Source organism: Sinocyclocheilus rhinocerous, unplaced genomic scaffold, assembly GCF_001515625.1.
Source record: "Sinocyclocheilus rhinocerous isolate Xijiao unplaced genomic scaffold, SAMN03320098_v1.1 scaffold836, whole genome shotgun sequence".
Lineage (NCBI taxonomy): Eukaryota > Metazoa > Chordata > Actinopteri > Cypriniformes > Cyprinidae > Sinocyclocheilus > Sinocyclocheilus rhinocerous.
In genome coordinates this window covers 165,883-189,674 of record NW_015648109.1, presented here as the reverse complement: position 1 = coordinate 189,674, position 23,792 = coordinate 165,883, and the positions used below count along the sequence as shown (strand labels likewise).

At 39.2% G+C, this 23,792-nt stretch overlaps 3 protein-coding genes and 1 pseudogene across 9 annotated transcripts in view; 1 reads left to right on the top strand and 3 right to left on the bottom strand.

The window, feature by feature from the left end:
- Positions 1 to 1,664: 1,664 nt before the first annotated feature.
- On the bottom strand, positions 1,665 to 11,496 carry LOC107709623 (calcium-binding mitochondrial carrier protein SCaMC-3-like; annotated as a pseudogene).
- On the top strand, positions 10,377 to 16,286 carry LOC107709622 (regulator of G-protein signaling 5-like). 2 transcript variants are annotated; one of them, XM_016514164.1, is made up of 6 exons: positions 10,377 to 10,583; positions 12,742 to 12,917; positions 12,997 to 13,062; positions 14,562 to 14,614; positions 14,690 to 14,853; positions 15,656 to 16,286. In XM_016514164.1, exons 2-6 carry the CDS (start codon positions 12,874 to 12,876, stop codon positions 15,821 to 15,823), a joined length of 495 nt encoding a protein of 164 aa, XP_016369650.1. In that variant the 5' UTR covers positions 10,377 to 10,583; positions 12,742 to 12,873; the 3' UTR covers positions 15,824 to 16,286. The 2 variants fall into 2 exon arrangements, with proteins under 2 accessions (XP_016369650.1, XP_016369651.1); XM_016514165.1 differs by lacking the exon at positions 10,377 to 10,583 and adding an exon at positions 10,764 to 10,783.
- Positions 16,287 to 16,384: 98 nt separating this feature from the next.
- On the bottom strand, positions 16,385 to 17,210 carry LOC107709601 (UPF0390 protein zgc136864-like). Its single transcript, XM_016514115.1, has 3 exons — positions 17,062 to 17,210; positions 16,836 to 16,891; positions 16,385 to 16,755 (listed from the first exon to the last, which is right to left on the bottom strand). Exons 1-3 carry the CDS (start codon positions 17,147 to 17,149, stop codon positions 16,597 to 16,599), a joined length of 303 nt encoding a protein of 100 aa, XP_016369601.1. The 5' UTR covers positions 17,150 to 17,210; the 3' UTR covers positions 16,385 to 16,596.
- Positions 17,211 to 17,703: 493 nt separating this feature from the next.
- The window catches only part of LOC107709616 (vacuolar protein sorting-associated protein 54-like), a 17,098-nt gene continuing 11,009 nt past the window's right edge, over positions 17,704 to 23,792 (bottom strand). For 4 of the 6 annotated variants that reach the window (XM_016514140.1, XM_016514142.1, XM_016514144.1 and 1 more), the window contains 11 exons: positions 22,896 to 23,022; positions 22,565 to 22,746; positions 22,358 to 22,470; positions 21,697 to 21,760; positions 21,504 to 21,609; positions 21,273 to 21,360; positions 20,510 to 20,631; positions 20,350 to 20,430; positions 20,168 to 20,275; positions 19,990 to 20,084; positions 17,704 to 19,072 (listed from right to left, as the gene is read on the bottom strand). In XM_016514140.1, coding sequence (XP_016369626.1) covers positions 18,967 to 19,072; positions 19,990 to 20,084; positions 20,168 to 20,275; positions 20,350 to 20,430; positions 20,510 to 20,631; positions 21,273 to 21,360; positions 21,504 to 21,609; positions 21,697 to 21,760; positions 22,358 to 22,470; positions 22,565 to 22,746; positions 22,896 to 23,022 — 1,192 coding nt within the window. In that variant the 3' untranslated portion in view covers positions 17,704 to 18,966. The remainder of the gene's footprint in view (positions 19,073 to 19,989; positions 20,085 to 20,167; positions 20,276 to 20,349; positions 20,431 to 20,509; positions 20,632 to 21,272; positions 21,361 to 21,503; positions 21,610 to 21,696; positions 21,761 to 22,357; positions 22,471 to 22,564; positions 22,747 to 22,895; positions 23,023 to 23,792) is intronic. The other 2 variants (XM_016514141.1, XM_016514143.1) reach the window with 1 other exon arrangement.

The following is a 23,792-nucleotide window of genomic DNA, read 5'->3' as shown; positions in this document are numbered from 1 at the left end:
AAGTTTGTGTTGTGAACATTTAGTAGTGCAGTAGCATATGGATGTGCTAATGGACAACCTAAAAACAAAAATCCAATTTTGAGACTTGAGCTTCTGTAGAATTTAGTGAACAAATGATGTTTGAATTCTATGGAAACCTGTGGGCGCAGATTCCGTATTGGAATCTTTATTTTATTGTAACACATACAAACAGTCTGTCTGAATTTCACCTCAGTCAGTGATAAAATACAGAGCACATTGACCTAGAAGTGACTCAATCAAAAAGTTTTTTTTTTGCTTTGTTATACGAGTCAAAAATCACAAACCAAATACTCTTTCTCCCATCCGTGAGTCCATAAGGCTTTCTGCTCCAAACCGCAGGCTACAGTACCTCATGCACTGAGGATGACAGCATATAAACTGAACTCCAAGGCTGCTTCCCAATTCAGATACCTACACTACACACTGAAAGCACACAGTAAAAGTACTTCTGAGTTTGTAGTATGCCAGTGTTGGGTCATTAATTGTTTATCAATACCACTTGTTAGCGTTAGCATCTAGCTAAAGATCACATACAGAACACTTAAAAAATGCTGTGGCAACTTCTGCCTTGCACTCTCCGATACTTTTCTTTACCTGAAACAGTTGAAAGAAAACCGTCACAAACTTTACACTGGTTTGGGGGCAACATTAGCTGAAATAAAAAAACGTGCATGCATGCTTTTAAGAAAATCACTGAAAAAATATGCCATTTGGCGTGCTAATGTGAAGGTCTTATTCATGAAACACAAGCACTATTAATATATTTGTAAATACATTTTCATAAGATAATTTACACAGAAATGTGTTTCATGAGTGTGAGCCCTTGTGTTTTGACACCATTTAGGTTGCATAATTATGCAAATTGAGACGCAGTGCAGGATTTTAGAATCAGTTAAAGAATTAGTTCACCCAAAAATGAAAACGTGCTGAAAATGTACTCACTCTCAGGTCATCCAAGATGTAGACGAGTCTGTTTCCTCATCACGACAGATTTGGAGAAATGTAGCATTGCATCACTTGCTCACCAGTGGATGCTCTGCAGTGAATGGGTGCCGTCAGAATGAGAGTCCAAACAGCTGATAAAAACATCACAATAATCCACTCCAGTCCATCAGTTAATGTCTTGTGAAGCGAAAAGCTGTTTGTAACAAACAAATCCATCATTAAGACATTTTAACTTTAAACTGTCACTTCTGGTCAAAATACGAGTCCATAATCCACAATAACTCTTCCTCCAGTGATAAAGTCCATCCTCTGTTGTCCTCTCACATCAAAATCCACACTTATTTGTTTAGAGCTGTTTTGGCTTGTAAACGGTGCTTGATCTGTGCAGATTTCTCTCCTGATTCAAATCAGACCACTTTTCACTGGAGGAAGCGTTATTATGTACTTGTATTTTCGCTGTCGTTTAGCAACAGTTTAAAAGGTAAAAAAAAAAAGGATTTGTTTTTAACAAACACACAGATTTTTACTTCACAAGACATTAACTGATGGACTGGAGTGGTGTGGATTACTGTGATGTTTTTATCAGCTGTTTGGACTCTCATTCTGACGGCACCCATTCACTGTAGAGCAAGTGATGTAATGCTAAATTTCTCCAAATCTGTTATAATGAACAAACAAACTCATTTACATCTTGAATGGCCTGAGGGTGAATATATTTTGAGCAATTATTCTTTTTTGGGCAAGCTATTCCTTTAAACTCGAGTTAGGATGTTGATTTTGGAGCACACCACAGTAGAGGAGGCGTATTACTGGACCACAGCTGATAAAACATACAAGTTTCTCATAACAGAGGCACTTTCAATTGTACTGTAAGTTCAAAGGGAGGAAGTTAGTTTATTGTCCATTCCCATTTGGAGTTCAGTAGTGTGCACTGGGTTAAACACACACACACACACAAACACACACACACAGAGTACAGTACAGCACATGCTCACACAGTCTCCCACACGCAAGCGTTCATTTTACCGCATCCAGTGGGCCGTACCCTGTATATCTGAATATCAGGGCCCTGTTGACCAACAACACACATGAAGAGCACATCATGAACCTCAGTAATTCAGGAAAGGGTCAGAACAGCACCTCTTAGATTCTGCATAATTCAGTGTTTGGATTCAGTTCGTCGTTCTTCCTCACATCCACTGTTTTTGGTGAACATCACTCCAGTGATCGAATATATTGTAGGCTTAAATAAAAAAGTCTTTGAACTTTCTTGTCCATCTTTCAACAAAAAAAGGATATGATTGTATTTTTTCTACACACACATGACCTGTCTTTCTCTCTCTCTCAGGTTCCCACTCCCAGTACTTTCCTCATGTGCTCGTAGACGACGTAGGAGATGCTGACCGCCGGGATGACCTTGAGGAAGTTGGGCGCGATGCCTCGATAGAGTCCCACCACACCCTCCTGGGCCACGATGCTCCTGAAAAGGGTCAACATGGACAGCTGAGGAGCTCCTTTCACTGACGCTGAGGAACCAGAAGAGGAAAAAGAATCTTAACGTTCAGAATCAATGGTATTTGAGTGTCAATACTATTTGTGACCCTGGAGCACAAAAGCAGTCTTAAGTCGCTGGGGTATATTTGTAGCAATAGCCAAAAATACATTGTTTGGGTCAAAATTATAGATTTTTCTTTTATGCCAAAAATCATTAGGATATTAAGTAAAGATCATGTTCCTCAGCCAAATATTGTCCTATCCTAACAAACCATACATCAATGGAAAACTTATTTATTTAACTTTCAGATGATGTATACATCCCGATTTCGAAAAATTGACCCTTATGACTGGTTTTGTGGTCCATGGTCACATATTATTATAGTTTCATTTGTATTTTGAATTAGTTTTATTTTTTTAATTCTTATTTTAGTGATTTTAGTTATTTTGTTGTATGATTTTGTCATTTTTATTAGTTGATGCTTTTGGAAATATGTCTATTTAATTTTATTTCAAGTTTTAGTGTTAGTTATTTTAGTACTTCTAGTTAAACTAAACGAAAATGAGAAATTTTGCCTTAGTAACTACACTGTAAAAACTATAGGAGTATGTTTTACAAGAAAACAATATTTTATTAATTTTTCATTTATTTTCTACTTGCCATTTCTTTGTAACTGTTTGTGAAATTTAGTAGCAGTTTCTGAACGAAAATGGTTTCTTCACCAATTTTTTCATTGTAGCTGAAATAAGTTATATTTTATTTCAATTAATGTTTACTTTATTTCAAGTAACATACTTTTTTTTTTAACCATTTTAGTTTTAGTCAATAATAATAACGCTGTTCCGAATTCACTTTGGAACATCACTTTGAAAACACTGGATGGAAATGTATAAATGTGCATAAAAAATACATGTGGTGCATAATTGTGTGTTTAATAAGAAGACATGCACATAAACTATGATAGAAATCCATTTACTGAATAAATTCCTCAATGCGAAAAAAAAAAATCTCATTGGTCTCACATGATTGCATTCCCAAACATCAGGCATCAGAGCGCAAAATAACACAGCAGCGTATTTTACTGCATTTTGCCTGCACACTTTGAGCCACAACTCAGTAATTACATGGGGGAAAAAAACACATTATTACAGCAATCGACCGCTTCCTCTCCTTCCGGTCGTGCGTGTGTGGGGTAAAGCAGCGCTGTTTTATCATACTAGATGCATTTGAACGTTCTGTTATAATGTTACTCAGTGCGGTCGTCACCTGTCTATTAAAACGCATAGCATATTAAAGTGTCTTTAAAAAATCTTACATATTGTGCCTTTAATTTTTCATTAGTGATACTTTTCACCAGTTTCCTATGAACTGACAATTTGGTTGTCTTGAACATGAAGGATGGAAATGGTGCTTTTTTTCGCATATGTTTTCTGTGATAATCTTTTTTCCAAGTAAGTTAACATTTGTAGTTTGGGATGGAAGCACAGCTCTCGTCGGATTCTGCGTGTGTGTCTCACCCTGCGCCTGCATGCGTGTTCGGATGAGGGCGAGCGGGTAGGACGCCAGCTGTCCGCAGGTGCTGGACACCGTGCCGCAGCCCACCAGCACCAGGACGCCCGGGTCGGGTGATCCCTCCGTGTGCCGCTGCAGCCAGGCGTTCTTCAGCGTCTGAGAGAGGAAGACCGTGTGAGAGAGAGTCTTTATGAAGGAAGCATTCTCAACACACACACACACACACACATTTGTGAAAGTATAGTTTTGTCCACATGCTACACGCCTGGCTGTGAAAGAAACGGATGCTTCTTTCGTTTTTCATCAGGGGAAAGATAAACCCCAAAGGATCCGTGTATCTCTTCCACTCTCTCACAGTATCACTCGCACACACACACACACACACACACCCACACTCACACACACACACACTCACACTCACACTCACACTCTCACACACACACACACACTCTCACACACACACACACCTCGTAGACGGCGAGGTCTATGCCCGCATACGGGATGATGCCCAGCATGTTGGGCAGGTATCCTTTATAAAACGCCAGAACGCCCTCCTTCTGCAGGATCTGCTTAGCGCAGTCCGCCACACTCGAATACTGGCCTGTTTTACGAAGAGTAAGACGAGTCTTCAGCACCTACAGAACGAGAGAAGCAGACAGGAATGGAGCGAGGAAATCAATGCCAGCCAGAGATCCAGCGACGAATCTCTCCTGAACTTTCAGAGTTCCTGCCTCTTTACTGCCTCTCATCAAGCACTTAATCTGCAGACACACAGATGCAGGCTGAGCTTTGAGTTGCCGTCCACACGGCAGAGAAACGAAAAAAAAAAAGTTCAGTTGCAGTGTCTCATATGACCTCCAGAGGTCAGTGTGGTGCTGAAAATATAGAGTGCAACAGTTGGGTTCTGGAAGTAAAAATGTCATTCATTTTCTCCATAAAGGAATTGATTTTTAATAGTAAATTATAAACATTTAAAGACAGACCTACTGTGAGCTCCAAGGTTGTTAAATGATGGTTTATGCATTTATTGAAGCTTCAAAAAAAGCAACTTATTTTTTAAATAATCATGTTCAACAGTGGTGAAAAACTACATTACCCATAATTCTGCACAGACTGTCCACCAATCAGAGAAAGAACACTGCGCTCTAACTAAAATTCTTTCTTGATATTAATCAGCATCTTTAAATAGATAGTTTTATATTTCTCCTATCATTCACAATGCTTTACAGGAATGTCGTTTTTTACTTCATTAATGCTGTTAAATACATAGTACCTTTTTCCTTTTGTCCGATTTTCAAATACTTTTTGCGTCAAATCAAAGTTTGTAATAATTCACAATGTAGCTGGATGGTTTGGTTCAGGGTTATTTTAGTTTATTTATTGTCTTTAAACTTTAATAAACTAGTTAACTAGTCAAATAAATCTAAAACCATTAAATGTTTTGTTATATTAAATGAAATAAAATAAACATTAACTGAAAAAAATAAAAATTATTTAAACTTATTTTATTTCAGCTAGTTGCCAAAGCAGTTCTCATTTTATTTTATTTTATTTTTTATTTTAGTGTAACTTGATACACTAAAAAACTAAAACTGAAATAATAATTTATAAAAACCACAACAAAATAAAAAAATAAAAAATTATTCAAAATATAAATACAATTTAAATAATAAAATAAAATAAAATATATATATAAATATAAAAAATTAAAAGATTATATATTATAAAATATATTATCATAGATATTTGTAGTTAGTTAGATGCCTTTCATCTTATAGTGCCTAACAGTGCAATAATTCCTATTATCCTTGTACACACAAGCCACAGCTTTTTCTAGATTGCATTGAGAGCTACTTTGAACGTATCAAACCTCAACAGGAACCTCTAAACGGGAAACTGGCATTAAATGAGCATCAAAGATCAGATGCTTCCGTTGTTTGGAGACCAAAAGTGACTGCTTTCAGACCAGTGCAGTCTCACCTGCAGAAAGACCTTGAGTCTGTCGAGCGGCGCGGTTCCTGTCCTGGACACCGACCCCGCCACGGCTCCTGCCATCAGCTGCCGCCACACGAACCCTGACTGCTTCTCCTTCTCCGAGAACTCGTCTGGGACCGTCAGAAGCTCCCCGATGTCCAACATCTACAAACACACAATAATAGACTTACAGAAAGAAAGAGGCTCATTCTATAGTCATACAAAACTCTTTTGCTTCGTACCACCGAGTGTTTCCAGTACTGAGCGATTTCCTCCATGTTGTGCAGAGGGTTAAACAGGAAGTGATCTCGCCACTCGAACCAGTCGATGGTCATGGAATGGTCTTTATCCATACTGTATCAACACATTTCACAAGTACTGCGCGTCACAACTGAATCACACCTGAAAAGCACTTTGCACATTTGTGACCCTGGAGCACAAAAGCAGTCTTAAGTCGCTGGGGTATATTTGTAGCAATAGCCAAAAATACATTGTATGGGTCAAAATGATAGATTTTTCTTTTATGCCAAAAATCATTAGGATATTAAGTAAAGATCATGTTCCATGAAGATATTTTGTAAATTTCCTACCGTAAATATATCAAAACTTAATTTCTGATTAGTAATATGCATTGCTAAGAACTTCATTTGGACAACTTTAAAGGCGATTTTCTCAATATTTTGATTTTTTTGCACCCTCAGATTCCAGATTTTCAAATAGTTGTATCTCAGCCAAATATTGTCCGATCATAACAAACCATACATCAATGGAAAACTTATTTATTCAGCTTTCAGATGATGTATACATCCCAATTTCGAAAAATTGACACTTAAGACTGGTTTTGTGGTCCAGGGTCACATATGCTAAGCACAAACACACACACACACCTTTGCAGTATTTTGGCAGCCTGTTCCAACGTGACGTCCACGCCTAGATTGTGTAACGACTGCTGGATCTCCCCGACGTCCAACTGACCTACAAAACATACAAACAATGCGCTATTGTACTGAAATGTAAGGATAAACTAACAATATTGTGAGATAATAGAATTAATGGAATAGATGCTAATGCTAATGTGAGGGTATATATGCTAAATTAAAGTGCTAACAGCAATGTAATACCTGCTGATGCTAAAATGATGTTGTAGATGTTAAGAGTGTTTAGGCGCTAATGCTAAAATGAGGGCACAGATGCCAACAACAATACAACTGTGATTGTACAGATGCTAACAGTGATGTAATAGCATACCTGCTAGCGGTACTGTGATTATACAGATGCTAACAGTGATGTAAAACTCCACATGCTAATGCTAATATGAGGTATAGATGTTATGTAATGGTATAGATTTTAGGGTTATTGTGAGGTTACAGATGGCAAATATATCTCTAACCTAAAGTTAAAGTAAAACGAGAACATAAAAATGATGTTGTATATTCTAACAGTGAATTAAGACCAGTGTTGTTTTTGTGAACTAAATCGAAAACTATTAAAAACCATTGTAGTTAACTGAAATGAAACCTAAAGTAAAATTATAACGAAAACTGAAAATATATATAAAAAAAAAATTTAAAAGCTACTTTGAAATATTAATACATACTGTAATAGAATATACAGTACAATAACACTGATTCTGATGATACAGTGAAGTTGATCGAAACTAACCGTCATTGTTGCGGTCCAAGCTGCGAAACATGAGTTTAAGGCGTTTCTCATGTGAACGCAGATACTCGGTGAACTCTTCAAAATCCAGCTGACCATCGTGATTAACATCTCCAGCTCGTACAATCTGCTGAATATAGGGCATTTACAGAGAGATAGAGGGGGGTGGGAGAGAAATGAAGGGAAAGAGGGGTGCCGGGAATCATTAGGAAAGGTGGGATGGGGTGCAAATGAAGGAGAAAAGCACATTAAAACCATGCAAAAGCCACCAGCCCAAAGCACCAACATCACACATGAGCAGTCAGACATTATCACTGAATCAAACACAGGTTAATTTCATTCTAATTAAATGCATTGACAAAATGAAGGTACATTAACAAACGAAAGCAGCAGAGAAAGCCAAGTGCGCAAAACAGTAGCTTTACAATGTGTTTGATTCATTTATATACACTTAATGACTATATTAGTGTTTAAATCCACATAATTGCTAGATAAACCGGCTAAATAATTGATGTTTAAATCTCTCTGATGTGACTCCATCCAGAATTCCTGTACTTTGAGAGAGCTGTGCAATTAAACATGCATCTGGGTATAAAAACTGTGTCCAGATTTACAAGATTAATCACGTGTAACTAAGTATCACCACATGTTTGTTTGTTTTTTTCAGGGTGTCGCCCCACGATTCTCAGTGCAGCATGTCTGAACGTGTTTGTACCGAGCTGCGCAAACATAAGGATTTAGAGGCATTTCGCTGCAGGTCTCAGGGTTTTACAGTCAGCTACATTGTACATTCTGGTGTTTTATGGTGAGGAAATTATGAAAAAAAAAAACCTGATCCACAGTGACTAAAATAATAAATATTATCAGAGTAAACCGTTAAATTCAGAACATTTGTCTAATTAATCACGACACGCATGCTACTGTCACTTTAAATCCACACAAAGTGCTGCACTGAGAAACTCATTCAAACCAGACCATCATTCCCACAATCCTTGGAGTGCTGTAGGGCAAATCACGCTGTAGCTATGCCAGTAATTTCACTCATTTAACTAGCTTGTCCTCCTCTGTGGGCAGACGTCTACAAAACACCCATGTGTGTGTTGCTGTGTTTATTAATGTGAGCCAGCAGTCACATGACATTTACTCTCACATGGATCAACTCCAAGACGCTGACCTTTTGCACAGTCTGCAGCCTACATGTGTTTCTGTGAGCCTATGTGTGAAGTTTAGTACTTTCTTGCCAATATCATTCATCATAATGCATAATGCAAATACATAAACACATGCACATATGATTTCAAACCTCAAAAAACACAGCACACTACAAAATCAAGTTTAAAGAATCAATATGACTCAAGATTGTCCCAGGCTAGCAGATCAATAGTCTAGTCACGTGCTAAACTATAAACTATGTATTCAGTATGTTGGTATATAAACAGCAGTGTTGAGGGTAATGCATTACAAGTAACCTAATCAGATTACTTTTTCAAGTAACTAATAAAGTAGTGCATTATCTATATCTGAGTTACTTTTCAAATAAGTAATGCAAGCTACTTTGTTTTCCCATTTATTCACTGACACATGTGTTGAGAGAAATCGTGAGTGAGGTGCAGAGACAGAGGCACTTCCTTCAGCCCGAGGCTTATTAATTTCACTTTTGGTGTGAAAGGGACTTTACAGTTGCTAAATATATAACCTTTGGGTTTTTTGTTATTAAAAATAAATATGCATGCCCAGCCCAGGAGACAAAAAGTAACACAAAAGTAATTTAATGCATTACTTTACATAAAAAGTAACATTAGTTACGCATAGAGTAACGCAACATTGTAATGCATTACACTTAAAAGTAACTTCCCCAATGCTGATAAACAGCTTGCAGCATGCCGTGGAGAGATTAGATAACAAAGATTCATTTAACATCTTTGTGTGTCTGTTTGATCATAACTTGGACCGGTTTCTCATTGTTTCCTAGGCCTTGGGTTTGATCTGCTGGCATTGTATCACTGTAACGTCTCTAGCGAGCAATTTATCGATTAGAAAAGTAGAATTTGGCGTAAGGAGTTTGTTCAAATCACTAGACCAAAGTATGCACAAAAAATAGTGATGCTTGACTTAGCAAACACGCTAGTCTGCAGGAAACCTTTATTTCAGGTGGCAGGTGGAGACCCGGTGATGTTGATTCAGTGCCAGCGGGTGATGATGCCCTTCCTCTGTTCCTGCCATTGACCTTGAGATTATTAACTATTAAGCTCATAAACTGCTTCATTAGTGCTGCAACAGTACTCTAATCTGCCCTGTTCCTGACCACGACATGGAGGCCTTCGAAACTAGAATCCTGCTGTGTTGTCGTACTTTTATCATATGAAGCATTATGAGTGTGCTAGTGAGTAAGCAGCTACATAATGTGTTATACTTTCACTAATGGACTAACATCTGCCTAATCTGAGCTGAACATCAGGCTCCATCCCAACCAGTCTATCCACAGTGAAATCTCAGCGGTCTGAAATCCTGTTTACATAATCATATATTAAATATTTTGGTTTCTACAGGTTCATCCCATTTTTGTGTACTTCTGCACTATTCTACGCCATTGTTTTTAGTGTAATAGTGCACTACAAGCATTTACACATCAAGTGCACTGGAAATTGAATATCCTTTCATTAAAATCTATATGAATTGTTTCATTTAAGATGACACTAATGTATACACTATGTACTTAGCGTAGTCTATCCACCTTATTTTTTACGTACAAACTTAAATGTTACGAGGCTTTCGGTGTAAGTCGCTTCCAGTAATTTTATCTGCACAAAAACACTCTGTCATGCTGTATTTGCTATCACATTAGTTACATTTTTTACCATAACTGGTTTGTTGCGCAAATACCTCTTACTGCACTGTGGTGTTCTTGTGGTTGGCTAATGAACCGGAAGTCTCGCACATTCACAGGAACTAGCTTCATTCAGCGTTGAACAGTAGTGTAAGTACACTATGTACAGTACATGATTTGCGACGCAACTTGCGCTGGGTAACCACGCCCACTGCGAAATCTCATTGGTCAGAATCGCACTCTGCATTATTGAATATTAAGCAGATAGAATCTGATTGGCTGCGACTGTATCGCGTACTGCAGTATTTTCGCTTTCAGTGTTGAGATGATCACGTGACTTGGAGCTGAAGGTTATTATCTCCACATCTGATATTAAATCATAAACCTGTGAATTCATGGACAGTTATCCTGTACTATAAATAACATTCCGTTATGACTGCGTGTGTTGGGTTTCTTCCGTACCTCCTCCACCGAGCTCCACGACAGCCCCCGGGCGGCGAGTCCGATCCGCAGTTCGTTGACATCGATCAGTCCGTTCTTGTTCAGATCCAGCTGCTCGAAGAGCTCGGCCCAGAGCCGCTCGCGTTCGGGATCGACCCCGCTGTCCTGACATCGCGCCCGCGTCCAGCCCGAGCGGCACGCGCTCTGCCACATGATCATATCCACTCACGGTCACCCACGGAGACACATCGGCTCGATGAAAGCCCGCACGGCCGGAAGACGCGTTCTGCGTGCGTCCAAAAAAGGAGCTGTTAGTGAAACAAACCCCTCGCGTCGCGTCCCGACAGCTCGCGTTTCGCATATGGTGTCAAACAGCTGTTTCACACGAGAACAAGGAAGCTTTCGCAAACATGAATTCTGACTTCCAAGGTACTTCCAAGATCCCCGTGCGCTAGCGGTTTCTTATCCTCAAGCATTGCGACATTTCAAGACGAGCTGAAAACGCCATGCGTCAAAACATGATGAACGCGCGCGAAACGCGGGTCGAGGACTGCAATGACTTGCAATGTATGCGATACAACAGCGGCTTCAGATTACACCCTCAGGAGGGGCTTCCTTGGGTGATCTACACTGATATGAGCCAAAATATCCCGGTCCTGAAGAATTAATCAATCAGGACTGATTAATTAAATGCAGCAACTTCTCCAATGACTCTGCAGACAAATGACATACAGTACAGTTTGAGTTAAACATCTTCTGTCATACAGAACAGAACACGATCTTTTCTTCACAAGGCTGATTGGTTATTTTCATTCAGGCTGGCTTATGAAGTCACTTCCTGAGGGTTCATAAAGAATCCATAAGGTTTAAGAGGAGAAAGTGGGTTTGCATGGCATTTTTCAGTATATCTGCTGACTCTTATCCAGACACATAGAAGGATCAGAAGTGTGAGCAGGAGAATATATGGTAGAAGTGCTGGCTTTCACATCGAAGACAAATCCCAAGCTGATTTTTCTTGGTTACTTGAATCTGGCCGTTTATGGTAATTAGTTGGTTCAAGCTGGTCTAGATCAGCTAAACCGCTAGCCAGTTTTTGATCTGCTAGAGGTAGACCATCTTGCTCATTTTGGTTAGACCTAGTAGACCTTCAAAAAACAGCTACAATGTTGCAAAAACCAGTCTGACCACCTCAAAGGCTCACCCAAAAATTCTGTCAATATACTTACTAACCCTCATGTCGTTCTGAATGCATTTGACTTTCTTTTCTCCATGCAACACAAAATCAGATGTTTGGATGAATGTCCATGCTGTATTGTTCCATTTAATAAATGAATGGGGACGGATGCTATCAAGATCCTCCCAAAAAAAGTGGAACAGACCCAAATTTAAGTTGTTTTCCTGATCTCATCTGCTTTCTCATATTGAAATATTTATGCATGAAGATATTTGGGCTTTTCTGTCATTTCTGGAGCCCGACAGTGTCCGTTTCCTATTTTGTTCAGTTTTCCAACTGGTTATGAAACAGAAATTCATGCTACAGTTTCCCGCAGTAATGTTCACTTTAAATGCATTCTCTATCACTACGATCATCAATAATAGCTCCACAAATGACAGTGTCTGGAAACGAGCTATTCTGTGAATTGATATACAGAACATGCTAAGATCAGCACACAGATAACCTACTGCACACCTGTTGCCTTCACCGTTCCCGACACAAATACAGGTGATGCACACACAGATACACGCTTTCTGATGAAAACCGCTGTCAGCTGCTGTCCACACCAACTGTACGAACATCAGTACAGCCCATAATCATGATTAGAGCTTGTGATATGAACAGTCATTGTGTTGTGTTCTCACCCAACAGCTGTCCTTGTTGTTTCATGATCTCAGGATCAGATTAATGTCACTATATAACAGCAGGACAAAGAGACAGAGAGAGTCAAGCGGAGCTGGAGACATTTGATCGCTTCTGTGAGGTTCATTCAGACGTTGTGTGATGTGTAAGGGGCTGTCTGCCATCCCCTCCTCATACCTGGAGAAGTGAGTATCAGCGCTTTTGGGAAGACAGATACTGGAGCATTAAACTGTGTATGGATGTGAAACTGTGTTGATGTTTCAGGGCGAAGGGCATGAGGGTCAAACTGTCCCACCTGGCCGAAAAGCAGGATTGGGTTTACAAACACAGGTAACACAAGTGCACTGCTCTCATTTACACTCGTTTTCTGGGTTCAGTACAAATTAAGCTTGATCTGAAGAATTTGTGGCATAATGTTGATTACCACAACAAATATTTTCCACTTTCCCTCATTTAAAAAAAAAAATGCAATAAATAAAATATATATAAAAAAAGAATAACTAGATAACTAGATTCGCACACTATAAAGTCGAGTGGATTCTTATTGGTTGCCAATGTTTTTAACGTTCATCAAAAACGTTTTGAAAGTGATTACAACGATATCGTTATAGTTATGGTGTTGACTTTGCTATTCTCAGAGAACGATCATTAAAACTTTATGGTGTGTGTCTTTACCTTGAGACATTTACCTTCAAAGTGAATGGGACCAATTTGTAAACGTTAAAGGGGGCAAAACACACACACACACACACACACAAAGGGGACATAACACACAGTTTGACCCAATCTCATGTTAAACTTGAGTACCTATGGAGTAGTATTGCATCCTTCATATCTCCGAAGAGTTTTTAGTTTTATCAGATTTATAAAAGAAAGATACAGCTTTACGATTCTCTCCGAAAACAGCCGAGCTCCTGGAGGCGTGCCACGGGGCGGAGCTAAAGAGTCGCGAGCACTTACGATTTGACGCAGTTTTATTTTTACCGCCTGCGGTTCCGACTCATGACCGGGATCTTTTATCGCTGGGACCGCTCCATCTTTCAGTATCAAACGATCTGTAAATCCAGCGTCGAACTGGGCCTCGTTTATAAAACATTCGTCACCGAAATGACGGGAAATAACAAAAACACACTTCTTTGTGTGCGTGCTCTTCCGGGAGACGTGCCCATATAAGGAATTCCGTCCTTTATGACGTCATACAGGGCCATACTCGGGGGAAAAAAAAACTTCTGAAACTTCCGAGTGTATTTGGCACAGAAATACTCCCTCGTACGTCCAACTGGTTTTTTGAGACTTTGGCCATGTTTAGCATGAGAACTCACTTTAACAGTGTAAATAACTCAGAATGCATAGCATTAGACCTCCCCTTTAAAATATTATTTTCGATAACTAAGCCACAAAATGTAAACAATATGTGTGTTAATGTTATTTTGGTATAAAAAAAAAATAAAATCGCACACTAGCCTTTTTCGTATAGTTCTATCCAGTTTTAAAGCTTTGTTGCCATGACAACGCAACGCGGTAAACCCTAAAACGACCGTTGAGCCTAGCGAGAACTTTACAGCTCAAATAATACACAACTGTTAATTAATGTATGTTTTTATAAAAAGTAAATTAAAATATGCTTCATATTTCTGCTTTTAAATCAATTTCCATTGTAAGTGCCTCCATAACCTAGAATAGAGGAGCGTCCGAGTTATTTTTGTGGTAATCAATATTATGGCACAAATGCTATCGATTGAGTTGAACTTGTACAGAACCCTACGTATTTATTTAAGACATAAAAGTTGAACAAAGAAATAAACATCATCTATTATTTTTGTCTCCAGAGCGAGTGAGGAAAAGCCGCCACAGGACTTGGAGTCTCTGCTCAACAGCAAGCGTGAGAGGACCTGCTTTCCTAATGATTTGACTTCACTTCTGTTTTCTGCACTGAATCTCGGCGTTCTCTCCGCAGCGGGCGTTCAGGCGTTCCGCTGCTTCCTGCGCTCGGAGTTCAGCGAGGAGAACCTGGAGTTCTGGCTGGCGTGTGAAGAGTACAAGAGCACATCCGGGTCCAGACTGGCGGCGAGAGCCCACAACATCTACAAGCAGTTCATCAACCCTGATGCTCCTCGTGAGGTGCGAGAAGAACGCAGGCCGTCTAGACCAGCGCGAATTTAACTCAAAAATCAAGTAGAAAAAATAAAAAAGATATTTTAATTACATTTAAACACACTTTGTCCAAAGTCATCATTAGCAGCAATAAAAAAAAGAATATATATATACTTAAATTTAAATGTACTTAATTATAAACAAATTAATATTTTTTAAATGTATTAATTTACATTTAAATACATTTACATAATATACTTATGTATAATTATTTAAATTGAAGTATATAGAATGCACTGTATTATTCTAAAAAATTACTAAAATATAATAAAAATAAATGTATTTTATGTACATTTGTAAAATGATGTATTTATAAATTAAATTTTTTTCTTCAAATATATCAATTTTTTTATTACAAGAATGAGAATTTGGAGAGAAATGTGCTTAATTGTCAGCAATACAAAAAAAATAAATATATGTATTTACATTTACATATACTTATTTTAATTGAAGTATATAGAATGCACTGTATTATTCTAAAAAATATAATAAAACAAATGTATTTTATGTTAATTTGTAAAATGATGCATTTATAAATTACATTTTATTCTATTACAAGAATGAGAATTTGGAGAGAAGTGTGCTTAATTGTCATAAAAAGCAATGTTATAATGCAAAAAAATCTTAAAGGGCCTTAAATAGGCTTCATTTTCATTTTCTAAAGTGTGAAGTCTTATTTATTTCTCCCGATTTGAAAGTAAAATATGACCCAGACATGTTCTTGACAGTTTTCACTCTCATATACGAGCTCGTATGATGTGTTTCTCAGGTGAATCTGGACGGTGAGACGCGTGAGGCGTTGACGGGGCTGATGGAGGATCCCACAGCGCAAACGTTCGATGAGGCTCAGCAACGGATCTTCTCTCTGATGGCTGAAGACTCATTCCCACGTTTCCTGCGCTCGTCTTTCAGTCAGCAGCCTCTTAAAGTCCTGTGAAGCACACTGTGCTGTTAAACCCAGTGTATCTGAGGTCTAGACTAGATCCATTAGTTACCCTGCTATCTGTAGAGATGCATGAGCCACAGTCAGGTAGGACATAGATTCTATAGTCATTTTGAAACATCTGTAATTGCTCACTGTGCCTTTATATCTTTAAACCGGATGATTTAATAAAGTTACTTGGGTCAAAATGGGAGTGTTTTGCTGTCAATCAATCACACACTGAGAGCCAATCAGAGATCTGGAAGCTCAAGGTCGCCAGACAATCGAGGCTGAACAAAGAAATATAGCAGGCGGAGAATCACAGCCAATCACAGAACGAGCAGCACGTCCTTGACGACAGGAAAACCTTCAGGGATTTTACCCCCGCAGTCTAATAAAATGAGTGCGGCTGCTTAACAGTGGAAAAAGTTGCTCTGGTTTACAAGATAAACCCAAAAAGGGGAGAAAGGGGCTATAAAACCAGAATATGATCATGAAATTAACTAGATTTAAAATATTAGCAATGCTTGCCCATGACAAAAATCGCTGTCACCAGGCATTATAATCATAATTTATTATATAAAAATAAGCACAGTCTAAAATATCATGGCCTGTTGCACACATGTAAGATTTGTCATATGTAATTTCCACACCGTGTTTCTTTTCTCCAAGAAAAAACCTTAAGAAGAATAAACTTCACTGTCAGTCCAGAGAGAGTGGTAAACATCAGATTTTATATTATGGCGCCATCTAGCGGCTGTGCAGCATACTACATTATTTGCCTGTCATCAGTGGGATTTGGAGGATCCGGCAGCTGGGTTTGAGGGTCCAGATGTCCCGCTTTTCCCCGCTGGAGTCTTCAGCACGCTCAGTTTCTTATGAAGGGACTTGCTGGCCTTCTGTGTGACTTCCTGCTCAATCCTGTTCCTGATGGCCACCTCCAAACCCTGCACCACAAATACAAACACACCAATTAAACCACTATTATTTAACACAGAATGGTTTTAAATGAGGACTGAACGTTTACCTTCTTCAGCTTCTGCTGTTGGACCACTTGAGCTTTTTTGGGTGCGATGATCCTTCCTGGAATATAGGATTTGAAGAAACACATTTTACACCGATTAAACTGAAGTGCGCATGCGCGTCTGTACAGCCGCAAACGCGTTCACTCGGCACGCTGCTAAGAATAAATCTCTAATTAGCGCAGTTTTACGTTCAGAGTACCCCTCTCTTCAAGAACACAATGTTTTTACCTCCTTTCTTGAGTCCTTTCGGTTTGTGTTGTTGCTTTTTAGCTCCTCCGGGTTGCTGCGCTTTGAATTTCTGTTTACCTTGAGGCATTTCTACGGTCTGATCGCAGCCGGAAACAGAAAGACGTAAGACACGAAATAGAATAAAAGTCTCTAAAACTCTTAGGATGAAATTTAAAATAAAAGTCTCTTCTAAATGCCAAACAGAGTGTGTGTGTGTGTGTGACGTAAATTATAAATAAAACACTATTTAATTAATATTAATAAATAATGCAAATATACATTTGCATATTTAATTGATCAAAATTGCAAACTAATTTTAAGACTAATGATTTATGAACAAAATGTTATTTAGGACTAGTTAGGCAGCTAGATTTGGAGAAACAGCCTACAAGTAATACGCAAAATAAACAACAGTATTTATGTTCACTGTGGCTTTATTAATAATAAAAAGTGCCACATTTTAAAAAGTCAAGCATGCCACAAGTGTTTTCCATCAGTATATTTCTTTGCCGAAACGAGGGCCCTCGAAACACACACACACACACGCTCACACACACACGCTCACACACACACACACACACACACACACACACACGCTCACACACACTCACACACTCACACTCACTCACTCACACACAGAGAGAGAGAGAGAGAGAGAGACAGAGAGAGTTAGAAGTTTCTGATACCAAATAACGAGTGTTAAATAAAGTGACAGATGGATCCTCCTGAACCCACCATCAATGACAAGAGCTCACAGCAAAACAATACGTGATATAAAAACACACTTTCCATTCTCAACAACCAATTACAGGCCTCGATTTATTCAAATTAGCACTGGAGAAGAGGCAGGGTTACAGTAACACTGTGGATTCTGGAGAAATCAAGTTAATGCTCTAGTTTGCACATACAAGAAATTATAATGACGAATCTTCACGAAGAATTCTTGCATTTTAAGACTTGGCTGCATCTTTGCAAGAACACAGAAGGTTTCTCTTCTTCATTTCTCCTCTGATTTTAAACTTCATTTTACATTACTTTTCATAATTCAGTATAATAGGGTTCTGGAAGTCAGTGTAACCAATAACTTCAATAGCTTTTGTATCTAAACCTGATTATTGTAAAAGGCTTTTGTTGAAGAGTTTGAAGATGAGTACAAAAGATCTTCTCCATGTAGACCATATAAAGTAGACTTGATTTAAACAGTCAGATTCTCCCGATAAACATGAACTACAATCCTTGACCTTTAACCCTTTAGGTTTTAATACTTCAACTCAGCGACCCTGAACATGAAAACCAAGAGCAGCATTAAAATCATATTTATACTGGTGGAAAACAGAAAAAAAGTCAGCAAAATGTGTTTAAAACACTTTTTAGTTCTAGTTCTCCAACCGGCCATTATCACCTGAAAGCTTTATGTGAAAAAAAGAAGAAAAAAAAAACATGATTGATCAATCCACAACAAAACTGATTAAAATAAATAACCATTCCTTGATTCCTCTGACTGTGATTAAATAATTCAGCAATAATAATAATAATAATCAGACAGAACTGCACACAAATGGAAAGATGCACTGTAGTGGCGGTAATGGAGGAGACACTGAGGACGCGTCTCCGCTTTACGACAACAAAAAACATATTCCCCACAATTCCCAGCGGCAACTGATCAACCGCTCAAGCTTGTCCTGATTTGGTCTCCACAGGAAATCTGTCGGTACCTCCCGGGACCGTCCTGTTAGCACACAGGCCCTGAAGAGTGCGTCTGTCACTGAGGTGCTGCTGGATCACTCCAGTGTCACGAGGTATTAAAACACACAAGACCTCGAGTCCTGAGTCTCTTCATCCACTGACCTCAGAGCTGGTCACCGTGACGGAGAGGCCTGATTGGCCGGGACGAGCTGTCCTTCATCACCTCTTCTGCTCCCAGGTCTCCGGCATGTTTAGGTCCAGATGCTCCAGAGAGCGCAGAGCCTGCACGTTCTCAGAGTAAAACGCCACGTCCACCATCACCAACCTGCAGAGAGACAAAGATGACGAGCAAATGTCATAAACAAGTCACACCCAATTAATAATAGAAAAAACATTTCTATATAATAATAGACTGATAGAAAATGATAGTAAAAAATATACTCATTTTTAATATATATTCATTATATGTAAAATCAATATTAAAGACATTTTATTTATGTATAGTATATATTTATAAAGTAGATTTTTAATATAAAAAATAAAAAGTATATAGTATATAGAATTTTCCATCAAATTAAGCCTAAAATGAAGCCTTTTTTTTGTAATTCTCATAATCACTGGTGTTTCTCATTGCTGTAATACAGAAAAACGAACGCTCACCCATACTGAGGTCCGCCATCATTAACGACTCCCAGCCGCGCTAACTGTCTCTTCAGATGCAGCTTAAAGCTGGCGTTTATCCTGAGGAACAGCATCTACACACAAACACACAATAAACACCATGAGATAATAGTCTCGGTTCACGCTGACGACTCAAACATCACGTGCGCGTCTCACCTGCGTCTGCTCCTCCGGTAAGAGCTCATTAATGGCCTCGTGCATCTTGGCCATCTGTTTACACACGTTACGCAAACACGCAGACGGCATCGGCGCCTTCACCTCATACTGCAGAGAACACACACGGTTCAGCTGTGATAACCCACAGTAATACTACAGAGATCACAGAGATGCAAACCTACCTTAGACAGAGCCTTCTCAAACATACTGTCCATGATGGCCACAAGTTTGGCAGAGATCTCTGCGATGTGATCGTTATAGTCCTGAAGAGAGAGGAAGAACAGAGTGTTAGCAGTGTAAAACGGCTGTCACTGTGTGGTTTGTGGATGTGAGGATGTTTACCTTGGTGATGTGGTCGAAGTGTCTCAGTATGCTGTACTGTCTGGGCTGCAGTCTGGTCCTCACCCATACTGAGGTCCGCCATCATTGACGACTCCCAGCCGCGCTAACTGTCTCTTCAGATGCAGCTTAAAGCTGGCGTTTATCCTGAGGAACAGCATCTACACACAAACACACAATAAACACCATGAGATAATAGTCTCGGTTCACGCTGACGGCTCCAGCATCACATGCGCCGTCTCACCTGCGTCTGCTCCTCCGGTAACAGCTCATAAATGGCCTCGTGCATTTTGGCCATCTGTTTACACACGTTACGCAAACACGCAGACGGCATCGGCGCCTTCACCTCATACTGCAGAGAACACACACGGTTCAGCTGTGATAACCCACAGTAATACTACAGAGATCACAGAGATGCAAACCTACCTTAGACAGAGCCTTCTCAAACATACTGTCCATGATGGCCACAAGTTTGGCAGAGATCTCTGCGATGTGATCGTTATAGTCCTGAAGAGAGAGGAAGAACAGAGTGTTAGCAGTGTAAAACGGCTGTCACTGTGTGGTTTGTGGATGTGAGGATGTTTACCTTGGTGATGTGGTCGAAGTGTCTCAGTATGCTGTACTGTCTGGGCTGCAGTCTGGTCTCAAAGTGTGCTCTGATCACAGGGATGTAGTGAAGCACCAGCTGAAGACAGCGAGACGCCAGAGCTGAGGACACACACACACACACAAACACAGATTTTTGAGACTGTCACACATTCAACTGTAAAACAATAACTGCAAGTTTAAAATATTAAAAGACGTTATATTCAATATGTACTGAAATTGGTTTATGAACTGATATATCAGTATACATGAATTAGAGGTCAATGGATATTGGATTTTGCATCTGTTTACTGAATGTTGAATAATGTCTTTGCTTTACATTGAACTATGTTGAATTAAATGTCAGATAGAGTTTATTGACAAGCCTGAAATGCACTAGGACTCTTATTTTGAAATGTATATGTTTTACTATTTGCTCATGTAAAAAGATGAGATAGATTAAATATGCTTTCATATAACAATCTACAACACATTACAATATAAACGCCATAATTCTTCAACAGTGGATCATAAGCGATCTTTTGGCATAAATGTGCCCAAATGTAAGACCTCTTACAATGATAATTAAGACTTTTGTTATACCATTTAAGATATTTAAGACATTAAATTTGATCAAATTAAGATTTCTTTAAGGACCCACAGTAACCCTGTGACAGGCATTAGCCAAATACAGTTTTAGGGTTGTGCTTTAAATTCAAATACCATCACTGCATCTACGAGACGCATCACGTGTGTTTTCTTACCCAGGTTTCTGGTGGTGATGGTTTTCAGGCCGACCACCTGCAGAGCTCCCGCCCCCAGCACCAGCTGACAGCTGCAAGAATTGAAGTGCTGTTGTCATGGAAACAAAGCACAACCTGTCAGTCAAGTGATGTCACAGTGCAGTGTGCAGCCAAACAAACTGAACGTCTCTCTAACACACACACACACACACTCACACACTCACTCACACACACACACACACACTCACACACCTTGAGCTGGTCGGCGAGGCGCGTGAGGATGTCAGTGGTGATGGAGGGAATGTCATTCACACACTGGCAGTACTCCAGAAACATCCGGATCAGCAGCAGCACCGTCCTGTCAGAGCACACAAAGGTTAAAGGTCACAATAGGGACAGGAGGAGAACTTAGGGGTCAAATGAAGTTCCAGCACTGAAAACTCACCCGACCACAGCGTACTTCTGCCCGTCGACGCACAGAAACTCACTGGGCTTCCTGTCCTCAGACCCTGAGACATGAAATACACTCATTACACTCAATTAAACGCCAATAATAAACTGCAATTATAAAAGACGCAGGTGTGTGGTCAGCAAAGCTCAAAAAGGAGGAAAATTGAAACACCCCCTACTGTATTTACAAAAATAATAATAATTATTATTATTGTTGTTGTTAATAATAATAACCTATTGTACGGTAAAATAAAAAATATTAAAAAGCAATTTACAATTATTATTGTTATTGTTATTATTATTATTATTAATAACACCACTGTACAGTAAAATAAACAACAGTAAAGATTATTAATGTTGTTGTTGTTGCTGTTATTCATTATTCAAATTAATAATAATATTAATAATGACAATAATAATAATACATTTATAATACAGAAATCTGTATAAATATGGAAAAAATATGTTTACATTAATTACATTAATTAAATTTAAAGGGGTCATGAACTGCCTTTTTTAAAAATGTTGTACTGTTCTCTGAGGTCCACTTATAATGTTATCAAGATTTTTACATCATAATTTAGAATAGGCTATTTTACGGAGATCCGTATAAATATGGAGTTATTTATAAATATTAAATTGCAACAGTTTACTACCTGTGGGTTTGCGCTCGGGCAGTGTGATGCGTCCATCAGCGATGGAGTCGACCAGATCCTGAAACTCAGCCGGGACCTCGGCCTGCTTCCACCGCTCATTATCCAGCAGCAGACTGCACACACATAACGAACCGGAACTCATTCAGTTCTGACTGGAAGCTCACAGCTGTAAAATCTCACTCATTGAAAGCATGAGTGCAGCTGTACCTGAGTTTAGTCTTGCGCTCCTCGTGGAAGCGCTGCACGAAGCGGTTGGCCTGACTCTGCAGCGCCCCCCTCAGGCTCATGCTGCGCCGGCCACACAGCTCCTCAGTGTCTCTGGCGAACGACTCCACCGCTTGACTCAAACACACAAACTCTGACGAGCTCAAGCGCTCCAGAGAGCCGTCCTGCACAACCAGACTGACATTAACAGCTGTGTTTCGTAATGTCAGCGTTATGTAACTCGTACAGGTGGAGGCCAACTCGTCATGTTTGAAGGAATTTTGAAAGCAGCGATCCGTTAAAGCGATCAAACCGGTTGTGTGTCTGTGTTTACCTTGGCTCGGGTCATGAGCACTTTGACGCAGCGGTCATGACTGACGTCTGACGCCGTGTACAGCAGCTCCTGAACGTTATTGGCCACCCGACTCAACTCCAGATCAGACGGCATGACGTCCTCACTACTGCCAGACAGAAGAGACATGTTTAAAATATTTTCATAGCCGGTTTATTCATGCTGTCACACAAAGGATTATATATATAATATATAAATATAGGGTTGTCAAAAAAAAACGTTGCATTCGAACTTTAGGTGTGCGTTAAGGAGGCAGCCTTATCAGAGGCCCACGAGATGCGATGAAGATGTAAGTGTCGTTGCATTTTAATGTTTTTGTTAGTCTATCCAGTTGAAGCCACTAGATGCGGCGCTGCTACGTTGTTAATGACAAATATTGCGGGAAAAGAGAACATCAATGCGGAGATGGTGTTGTTTACGTCAAAACTGAAACCAAGCCGTTCACACAGAACGCATATTTATCACATTTTCTAGACGGACATCTATCACCATTGCACTCGCATCTCGCACAAGAGAGCCGCATGTTTAGAAAGCCATGTAAAATTAATATAAGTTCAACTTTGAAAAAACATATCTCGAGACTTTATGGCGGTTTTTTTCCCCCATCCCAATGCAACTCGTGTTTTTAATTGAAAAATGTACTCTGTGTGATTGGCTTTCGGCCCTTTGTATTAAACTATGCATACATACATGATGCTGTTTTGTTTATAGTTGTTTAAGCAACTTCATTATAATTGGTTTATAAACATTATTTTAAACATTATGCACTTTTTTTCACAGATAGTCGTGTTATCTTATGCTTTGAATAAACGTGCATTAGTAATATTTTGATTGATGCGCCCTCTTGTGGCCTCAGGAGAAAAGCCAAAAGCTTTTCTT

Bases quoted from the DNA above. Each gene is read 5' to 3' on its own strand.
- LOC107709622 (XM_016514164.1), top strand. From the start codon at position 12,874: ATGTGTAAGGGGCTGTCTGCCATCCCCTCCTCATACCTGGAGAA. The intron at 14,615-14,689 runs GTGAGAGGACCT...TTCTCTCCGCAG, and splicing joins GTCTCTGCTCAACAGCAAGC to CGGGCGTTCAGGCGTTCCGC. The intron at 14,854-15,655 runs GTGCGAGAAGAA...TGTGTTTCTCAG, and splicing joins ACCCTGATGCTCCTCGTGAG to GTGAATCTGGACGGTGAGAC.
- LOC107709601 (XM_016514115.1), bottom strand. From the start codon at position 17,149: ATGCCTCAAGGTAAACAGAAATTCAAAGCGCAGCAACCCGGAGGAGCT. The intron at 16,892-17,061 runs GTAAAAACATTG...CCTATATTCCAG, and splicing joins GAAAGGACTCAAGAAAGGAG to GAAGGATCATCGCACCCAAA. The intron at 16,756-16,835 runs GTAAACGTTCAG...TTTGTGGTGCAG, and splicing joins AACAGCAGAAGCTGAAGAAG to GGTTTGGAGGTGGCCATCAG.